At 31.3% G+C, this 11,240-nt stretch overlaps 1 protein-coding gene across 1 annotated transcript; it reads left to right on the plus strand.

Moving 5' to 3' along the window:
* Nucleotides 1-6,296: 6,296 nt before the first annotated feature.
* Nucleotides 6,297-8,070, plus strand: LOC139498261 (uncharacterized). Its single transcript, XM_071286632.1, has 3 exons — nt 6,297-6,575; nt 6,836-7,498; nt 7,856-8,070. The coding sequence occupies exons 1-2, from the start codon at nt 6,357-6,359 to the stop codon at nt 7,109-7,111; spliced, it is 495 nt and encodes a 164-aa protein (XP_071142733.1). The 5' UTR covers nt 6,297-6,356; the 3' UTR covers nt 7,112-7,498; nt 7,856-8,070.
* The last annotated feature ends 3,170 nt before the right edge of the window (nt 8,071-11,240 follow it).

The following is an 11,240-nucleotide window of genomic DNA, read 5'->3' on the forward strand; positions in this document are numbered from 1 at the left end:
CTCATGAATATTCAGATGTGTATAGAACAGTCAAGTTCTAAATCGTCCCGAGTATATAAAAGTTGTGAATAAATTCAAACAGAAACAATCAAAGATCTGCCTTTTCAAAATATCTAAAAAAAATAATATATAAATCTAAAAATCGAATATTTGAGGAATATGAATAAAAGAAACATACAATGCCGCTTCAAACTGTTTAATAGCGAATTGGTGTTAATTTCGCCAAAAAAACATACTCATAACTTCTCAGTTTTTCACCCTTAGCTACCAACTTATCTTCATGTTACTACAGGAAAAGAACTTATTAACAACGAAATAAATCCTCCAGTACAGCACGCACCTGACAATACTTATATTTGATTGATAATCATTATTCATGTTATTGCTAATGTATATTTCATGGATTGCTTGATTGATTGATTGTTGGTTCATAACATCCAGTGGCAAATATTTCATGCATGTTCATGACGATATTTTTCATGGATATATTTCTTCTATTGGAAATACATGCATTTTTCATAATGCACAATTAATTCATATGTCGTTATAAAACCTTTGAACAATAAATGCTAACTATCAAGAAAGATCACACAATTTGTGAAATAATAAAATAGATCAGAAACCATATACTACACCGTACCTTACATTTTATAAAATCGTGTTGGAAATGAAGCGTAATCTGAATTCAATTTACGTAAAGAAATGACCAGTCATGTGTTAATGAAATACATAAAGAAGATAAAAGATATGAAAATGCATAATTATTGTAAAGCTTTACATAAATATAGGGCCGTTAGTTTTCTCGTTTGAATTGTTTTATATTGTCATTTCAGGGCTGACTATGCGGTATGGGCTGTACTCATTGTGGAAGGCCGTACGGTGACTTATAGTTGATAATGTCTGTGTAATTTTGGTCTCTTGTGGAGAGTTGTCTCATTGGAAATCATACCACATCTTCCTTTTTTATACGAATACCGTCGTTCAAAAATTACGAAGTACTGGTCATACATGGGAATCACCAATCATTTGAAACGTCAGCAATTCGTACGTTGGTCATATCGTTTAAGTAAATAAGTGAAAAAGATTTCAAAATATCGCCCAATAAATATATGCAATCACAATATTTACTGAAAGAGATTAGCCAGTATGAAAATATAAACTTGACTTGAATGACAGGATTATGAAACACAGAAGTAGGCTAACCATCAAGTCTAAGTGCAACCTGCTTCATACCTGTTTGGTCTGGTATATACGACATATGTAATGGTTATCTATTTTATTTCGTACAAATGACTTAATTTACATATGTAGAAGCTAATCACTGTGTAGTCGTTACGAAAACTAGGGCATCAATGTCTTATTTGTTTTTTAAATCGAAAAATTAAGCGTTTCTGATTATGGTAAAAACAGGAAAGGACAGCGGACGCTTAAACGTTATTCTGTTTTTTTTAATTCCATTGAATACTGTTTATATATACTTTGGCTTTCAAAACTATCGATGAATATTGTGAATTCAGAAATGTGCATCGAATCGCCAAAAATAGTATGTTCTTTAAAAACCTGGTAGAAAATTCAAATTACAGATTATTTACAGCTCAGCTTCAAAATCGTATTTCAAATGTTTATCAAGATATTTTTGGGTATGGTATTTAGGTTTAAATAAGTAAACTGTCTAGTGCTTTTTTTGGTTATGTTTGTTTATGTTTTGTTATACGAAAACTGACCCTATGTTGGTTATAATGCAAGCTGGATATTTTTTCGATATTGTTTAAGAATGACGAAATCATAAAAAAAACTGATAAATGAACTATGCATAAGAACTTCAGCATTTATTGAAGCCAAATCAAAATGAATTTACTAATTGTTTGAAAGAAATTAAGATTCTTCAAAGTTTATTAATAATGAACAAAATGCACGAAGCATCTAGTTTCTGATGCGAGTCTGGGATTTTTAAGAAAAAAGACTGAAGATTTAGGATCTTCAATTTGTTTTTGTGATAAGATGCCAAGGCTTTTCACAAAAAATCTTACGACTAAAATTAATTGCGAGTATATTAAATTGTTCATGACTTGCGAGCGAGTATATTTTGTATAAAAATATTTTGTGAAACGAACAAAATGTTCTATAGTTAGGGATCTGTAGAATGATTATCGAATTTCGCAGAGTTAATGTGAGAATGACCATTAGTAATAATAAGATATTTCGATCTAATTCCTTAGATGCGAGCTGTAACATTAATTCACAAACTTACAGCACGTTATAAAGCTGGTCTAGCTTAGATCATGAGGTAGAATAAAAATCAGGAAACATATATATGCGCGTAAATCAGTCCCTTCTTGTACTGCATATGAATGCAATAGACTTGGGTGGAAATGATATATCCATGCTTGCACCTATCAAAAATAAAAAGTTAGTATTTGCATGTTTTAATGAAAATACGTACGAAATTAAAATGTTGACGTAGATAGAAATATACAAATTTTAAGTGAGCATTGAAGTTGAACTAATCAGTTACACTACAAAGTTCAAATAAGTGAAAATTTGTTGACAATAAAATTGAGAAAGGAAATGGTGAATATGTCAAAGCGACAACCACCCGACCATAGAGCAAACAACAGCCGAAGGCAACCAATGGGTCTTCAATGTAGCGAGAATTCCCGCACCCGTAGGTGTCCTTCAGCTGGCCCCTAAAATATGCATAATAGTACAGTGATAATGGACGTCATACTAAACTCCGAATTATACACAAGAAACTAAAAATTAAAATCATACAAGACTAACAAAGGCCAGAGGCTCCTGACTTGGGACAGGCGCAAAATTGCGGCGGGGTTAAACATGTTTATGAGATCTCAACCCTCCCCCTATACCTCTAGCCAATGTAGAAAAGTAAAAGAATAACAATACGCACATTAAAATTCAGTTCAAGAGAAGTCCGAGTCTGATGTCAAAAGATGTAACAAAAGAAAATAAATAAAATGACAATAATACATAAATAACAACAGACTACTAGCAGTTAACTGACATGCCAGCTCCAGACCTCAATTAAACTGATTGAAAGATTATGTCTTCATCATATGAATATCAGGTACAATCCCTCCCGTTAGGGGTTTAGTATCATACTATCATAAAATATATGAGAAGAACATAACCCGTGTCATGCCAACAACTGTTTTTTTTAGAAATAAATGTGTTTAGTTCCGATGCAAAGTACAGTTCAAATGGATTCTTCTTTTGGTTAAACAATAAACAAACAATTACAATATACCTTGAATCATTAAACGCGTCACATCATTTCGGTTTTACAATGTTATTTGTTTTCGTTTTAAGTTTTCTTTTTTGTATATAAAGAAAAAAAAAGTCTTTTGACTATTGCCTATTTTTTCTATAATACAATATTAAAAAATCATCAGACAAACTCATTAAGTGCTTTATCAATGACCATACCCACATGGATATCATGTATTGAATAAACAACAATTCAACAAAACAAATTCAACCAAAATTCAAAAATGAACGTAAAAAGAATCCTAATAAAGCTTTTTAAACTACTTTGTTTTTAAAGATTTTGTTTTCTTGTTATTTGTGTCTTTTTATAGCAGTTTTTCTTAGAACACATATGATATATACCCGATTTTATCTGCATAAAAAATTAAGCCTCACTGTCTACTGAACTTTTTTATGACGTTACAAGTCTATGCTCAACCAAACATCACAGTGAGTTCAGACGATTTGTATGAACTTCTGGAGTGAGGGTGAGATAAGGTGTGTCGGAAGAGTTAGCATTTCTTATCCTGATTTGCATTGACTAAAATTGAGAATGGAAATGGGATAACCAATCACGCCCGTCCAAATTGATGTGAAGCAAGGGAAAAGGAAAGCAATGTGTGCATGAGAGAGAGAGAATAAGTTCCCCCATAATGTATAAAATCAGTGAGTTGAACGTATTATGATTCATTGATGTCAGAAATCTAACTCTCAAAAATTTGGATAATTTGGATAATGATATTTTAATGACATAATGATGACAAAGGAATGAATAGGAATGAAATACGAGATACGCTATATATACATATACATATATACATATAATACTAAATTAGAAAAAAATTAAGAACCCCAACCGGATTGAATTTTGATACTGTCATTTTTACAGCTGTACACAATACAGAATGTAAACAATACGTATGAATCACCAATAACTATATATACAGTATTAATTTGTCTAATTAAAAAGCTTCCTTAATTAGTGTCAATGTGTTAGTCTTATAACCACAATCAATAATATATATATTTGGATAAAGCAGACCCTGCATATGAAAGTGTAATCACAGAAACTAAAGTTTAAGAAGAGACTACTTGGACACAATATTTGATAATAAAAAGGACAGCGATATCTGATTTTAAACGAATGTCTTACACAAGTAGTTGGACACAGTCATGTATATCAGGCATGCATGTTTTTTGGCCGTTTATAGTTTGGGTAAAGCAAACAATAGAAAAAATATGAATGATAATATGTTGGAAAGTCAAAGTTATTACTAAACCCCTCTTTTTAATTTCAATCACTTGATTCATTCGTTCGAAAATGTAAAGGATGCCATGCTGATTGTGTTGACCGTTATGGAATATGTGTGTAAAAGATGGCCAATTATCATAACCATTTTCCGCCCTCTTTTTTCTCTCGATTGTGACATTATCGAATGAGAATTGGCACCAAATGTGTACCTACCATGATAAACACATGTGGAGCAGGATTTGATTACCCTTTTGGTATCACCACGGCATTGGTGGAGTTTTTCACGGTTGCTCAGTTTTCAAGTTTTTACGTTATTTTTTGTTATTTTCGTCATTAGCTGGTTTTTTTTTTAAGATTTTGTCGGTCTCTTTTCGAACTTCAGAGTTCTGATTTTTAATGTGGCATCTACCGCCGATTCTAGAATTTTCATGTTAAGAAAAGAACACACACAAAAATCAGCTAAAATGCTCTGGATCCAATGAAACGACGTATGCAGAAGAAATTATTATGTTGTGTCAAAACATTTGATTGTTATGTTTACAGTTTTGCTCGTTTTTATAATTGAATGATTGAGGAAAATAAATCTTGTAATACAATTTTCCTACTTTATACTTAATTTGCACGTACAATTAATTCTGACATTTTCACTTAAATGTTTAAATATCATCCTAAAGCATGAAGTCAGTTAATAAAAAGTAAGACAAAATACCTTTATTACATAAATGAGATTACTCTTATGCCAGCAACATATACATTGTCTAGTCTAATCATGACAGATTATTCTGCCAAAGAAGGTTATTGTAAATTAATTTTTAGAATTAAAACATTTTTATGACATTTCTTGTTAACTTATCAAACGAATTCATCCAAAATAAACCATGAGTTTGTAATGCTTTATAAGATAGAAAATGTGAATAGATTTCTTAAAATAGAGTATCATTGAATGCAACCCTGTAACCCTTTGGTTCATAATTGATTTTTGTCAGATATTTTCAGCCTCCACCATTGGGATAATCTGTTTCTTTGATGAAATATTTCAATAAAGTACCTTTTTTTCGCTGCAAATCTTGTGTTGTATATATGAACGAGCAAAACTTCTTGTTACCTTGAAGGATCTTTTCTACAGCACAAACCCAGTATATAATAGAAAATAATAAGAAGAAAAAAACGTTTTGAAGTATAAAAGCCGGATATCAACCTCGCTCGAGGAAATGCAACCTTGGTTTTTATGCAATCACTAGAAACATAAAATAAGATACGTGAATGTAAGTATGTCCCAATGACGAATCATCCGCCTATCGTACAGTTAGATAAAATGATCCACCTGCAAATCTGCCGACCAAAGTAGCAGTAATATATAAAAATTATCCACTTATAATCATTAGTCATTTGCGGAGAGAACATTTCTTCTTCTTGGTCTTAGTGCAAAGTGGGAATTTCTCGTTTTCACTTTACATGTGCTAAATTTCTCAGTAATTCGATTGAAAATGAAATTGAAAACTTTGCTATATATAGATGGGTTTATTTCTTTCAAAACTATGAGTAAATGATCTAAATTTATTATTCATTTATAAACAAGATTTCATGCCATAATTAACATAATAGTTTCAAATAAATTAGTAATGTTTCATAACCAAACTCATTTGAATTTTTATCGTAAAGTATTACTAAGCGTGTCTACTTTTAGTCTACATCATACCTTTATTTTTACCTGTTCAGTTTCAACCAATCACAGCAACTCTGGTCCCATTTGGTATATAAAAGTTTCTTTAAAGCTACTATAACTTCAGTGATAATATTGTTATCAAAGTGTTACATACATTTACTTGTGAATTTAAAAATGGTTTTGGAGGCTAATTCTACAAACAAACAGACAACAACTTCATCTGTTGATAAATATGAAAAAGTGGTGGACCTTCAGAATGATTGCAGATCATTTTATCTTAATCGTGTGAAAGCAACTGAAAATCTGAAGCAAAAATTGGAGAATAAAAACGGAAGATGTGAACCAAAGAAGACTTCAATGTCTATGGCTATGGATAGATTACGACTTGAAATGGTATGTAGTGATTTTGGTTACTTTCATTATCAATTATATTACTCAATAGCATGTACTTTTGAATATGTATTATATACATATATTGCTACATTGAAACTGTTTTCAACCTTTTTCGGTAATTTTGGATGTTTTTTTCTTTCGAAAATACCAAATACATTGAAATGATATAAGATCATCAGATTGTATTGAATAAAAAACAAATGTACCAGAGCCTAAGACACTAAATGCATATTTCTAATTCAATGGTTTTTCCTTTATAGACCTCTCTTGTCGATCAAGATCTTTCCTTAATGAGGCAGTTATTGACGCTGAATGAAACAATCGAGGAGCTGAAAAACAAGAGGCTGTATGGTGTAAGCAAAGATTCTTTAGACGACAGTGCAGAGTATCTCAAGGGCAGCACGTGTCATCTGAGTAAAAGTGTGTCCACCATGTCACTTTGCAGTGACTATTCTTGTGAATGTAGTGGATCTGAAGATGACACCGACCTGACGAAAAAAAATCTAGATTCCAAAGACTCTGGCTTTGGCGAATGATTGAATACTAACCAACAACTGTAACAGCATATCTGAATAATCTGGTCATATTATCTGAAGGCATGTGATCCCTCGTTACAACGATGGCAACACGTGTCAGATAAGTAAGGGGATGACAACCATGTCATCACCAGTCAAACCTCGAGTGAATGTAGCAGTTCAATTATGTCGGAGGACGACATAAACATTAAAGAGTATGATGCATAAAAAGACTTATGTCTCGAGGACTCGGACGATTCTGGCTATGAACGCATGAACATTGTGGGCTTAAATCAACCACTCAACATATAAGTTGGATGAGAAGCAAGGAAAAATGCATGGAGTTTAAACCCTATGAAATGAGAGGCAACACATTTTCTGGTTCGATGTTTTTTGTTCTACATCCTAGTAAGTATTATTACTTGAAGAAACTTAATGTTTTGACATTATAAAATTCACATTATCAGGATTATAGTTTTGTTCGCAAGACTCGCGTTTGGTCAAAACAAGATGCATCAGATACCGGAAGAGAAAACCTATATAAATCATTTAAATAAAACTTGTTCGACAAAGGAATTGATTTATTGGTAAATATATTATAAATATGAACATAATTTATTTTATGACTTCATCGCAACTTAACATATGACGTATGCAATTAAATGCATGTAAGTTTTGTGTTGATTTATTTTTAAATCAAACAATGTACAGAGAAGTATACGTTTTTCATTTATATTAAGACATACATGATTATTTCTTTTTCAGAACATTGCAATGAAAGAATTGATGCACAAGTCATGGCTGCAGAATATGGGGAAAACACAATATGGACTCTGCGATATGAATAGGACATGACAAAATGGCAACAGTTTTCTATGTGCAGACCTAGATTATATTGCTGTTTTCATTGACAATCTAAGATGTTACATGTACACACAATTATTGCTGTAGTACAAATAAAGTTCCGTTTCAATCACTCATTTATCTTATTTACTGAATGCCAATGATTCTTATAATTTGAGTAGAAATAAATATCGGATAACAATCTTTTATTGAAAAACTTTCGGAAATATACAAAAAGGATATACAAACCTAAAAAGAAGTATAACTGTCAACGCCATGGTAAAAATCGAAAGACGAAAAACGAACAAAAGACATAGAACGTAGAGTATGTTGCTTTACCACCAGTTTTACATGAAAATTAAAAAAAAATGTTTCCTAGTAAATTTATTAATAAAGACAACAGTAGTATACCGCTGTTCGAAAGAAATGAATCTGTTGAGAGAAAACAAATCAGTGTTACAAACTAAAACCGAGGTAAACACACGAACTATAAGAGAAAAACAACAAAACAACAGAAATACTTAGGTGCAACTAAATACAAACGGCAATGCAATAGACACAGAAACGAACTATAACATACCACCAGTACATTAAAAAAGGCAAATAACTCTTACCACAAAAATCATCTCTCAAAATTATTTTACATTTTCATATACTTGTGAAACCGCCAAGGCGGGGTAAAAAATAAATCTGCCAATAAATGTAAAACATAGGTGACATACTGTATACTTTCCTTGCTACGTCTGATCCTGTTATGGCATCGACGAATTGCATCAATTTAAGTTGTGCTGCCCCTTACGTGTCGGGATATATTATGCGATTACTACAACTATGTAAACTATCTTTTTCTTTGTATATAAAATTTACGTCAACGCTTTGTTCTAAATCCTATTAACAGAATGAAAGTAAAATAAACATTTTTTTTATTTTTATGGCTAATACCTTATATTTGTACTTTACTCAAATATAAGAGTACCTTTTTGAAATACTATACTTGATTGATTATGATCATTACATCTAAGTTGTACTTATGTTTTATTTCTATAGACTCCTTGTTAAGTAAAGTGAAAACAAACACATACAGGACATGAAAACAAGGGGCGTTTATATATACCAATTATTCATGTGTTATATACACCAGATAGAAAGGTGTAAAATGTGTTAAAACATGCGTCTACAGGTTGATGAAATGAAGTTCAACAGTATCAATCATCAATTAATGTTACTGCATTGACATTGAGTTGTGTAAGTCGTAGAGTTTAATACTAGCAATGTATTCTATACATCAATACAAACTCTGTCCCCTTGCTTTAGTAATGTCATGTTTGTGTCTTTAAGTGGTGCATCATGTCTGAAATAAAATATAATGTCAGTCATGACAAATTATATCTATGAAGTTGTTACGAAGCTGCCCAAATCAATAATAAAGACATACATATGTATATGAAATCATGTATGCAAATTAGTAACAACGCATGTTATATCTATAGAGATGCAATTATTCGGCAATTCGAGACTAAAGACAAAACAGAGATGTTTAAATAAAGTCCGAAGGGATTAAAAACCGAGACATCACCTAAGATGGAATTGAAGAGGACCATTAATTTATAAATATTTCATTGCACTGTTCTTTATGAGCATCACTGATGGGTCTTATGTAGACGAAACGGTGTATGGCGTACTAAATTATAATCCTGGTGCCTTTGATAACTATCTTTAAACAGTATTCATATTTTCAAGTCAATTACGGAGGTACTTTGAGGAAAAGCTTAAATAAAAGCAACAGTAGTATACCGCTGTTTGAAATTCATAAATCGATTGAGAAAAAAAAACAAAACAAATCCGGGTTACAAACTAAAACCGAAGAAAACACATCAGCTATAAGAGGGGCACAACGAAACAACAGAAACACAACATTAAAATGTAACGCACACAGAAACGAACTATACTATAACAATAGCCATTTTCCTGACTTGGTACAGGACATTTTGAGAAAACAATTGGTGAGTTGAACCTGGTTTTGTGGCATGCTAAACCTCCCGCTTTTATGGCAATGTTAAATATAACATTAAAATGACAACATTATATGACAGGCCTACAATTAAAATAAATGGGAGAACATATAGGACAGAGAAACAAACGAATTATATCTAACAAAAGGTACAAGATTTAAAATGTTATACACCAGACGTGCGTTTCATCCACACAACAGTAACCAATGACGCTCAGATGAAAAAAGTTCGAAAGCCAAAACAAATACAAAGCTGAAGAGCACCGAGGACAAAAAATCCCAAAAAGCTGTGACCAATACGGCCAGGGTTTTCTGCCTGTGACGTCACATTTGAATTTCTAAACAGATTTCCCCCAAATAAGATAGAATAGAGATAGAATTCAAGATTAGATTTGTAAGACTGATAAAACATGTATTAATAACAATGAAAATTACAATACTAATTTATATCAAATTGTGGTATTAATTAGATAATTAATTGTATTATCTAGCTATGTTGGTGTTTCTTCTAAATCAAACGTTAAACCAAATAAATCGTATAAATTTCGTTGATTCAAACTAAAATCTAATAAATGAACTTGATGATTTATTATCTTTACCATAACACACGAATACAAGAGAAAAAAATAAGATTAATATATATTTCAAATATTTGAAAGAATACCAAAATGTTGGGGAACACTAGATTAAGAAATAAAAGCTAAAGGTGAATATCATAAGGAGATATGATTTTGTTGCCAATCATACAATAAAGTAAAATAAAAAATATAATATTTTTTTTCTCTTTTTGCATGTTAAAAAAATAATCTGTATTTTCATGTCAGCACCCAGGTTTTGGAATAATGGGTTGTTGATGTTACATTTCAAGCAAACTGAGTGTCTGAATGTAACAATCAACTCATGTCAATTTCAGAGTAGACAATGTAAAAGAACTATTGCTAATAATTAAAATCGTTCAAAGTCAACTTTACGTTTAAAATGTTCAGTTTGCTGCATTTAATGCACTTACTACACTCAATTTAGTAAAATTAGTTTGCAAAAAATGGTACAAAATAAATCATGCCAAATGTCGATTCGTAGATACTAGATTTACCAACCACAAAAAACACTGGTAATCAATCTTTATAGGACATCTTATAATAACTAAGTTCGCTTTGGAAACCAAATTAAAGGTGTCAAAACGCTTAATTTAACTCTGGTAGAGTTTGGTCTCATTGGCAATCAAACCACATTTCCCTATTTGCATATTCAGTAAGTTCATACTACTTATATATTTAATTTTGATATACCAAACAG

This window comes from Mytilus edulis, chromosome 1 (genome assembly GCF_963676685.1).
Source record: "Mytilus edulis chromosome 1, xbMytEdul2.2, whole genome shotgun sequence".
Classification (NCBI taxonomy): Eukaryota; Metazoa; Mollusca; class Bivalvia; order Mytilida; family Mytilidae; genus Mytilus; species Mytilus edulis.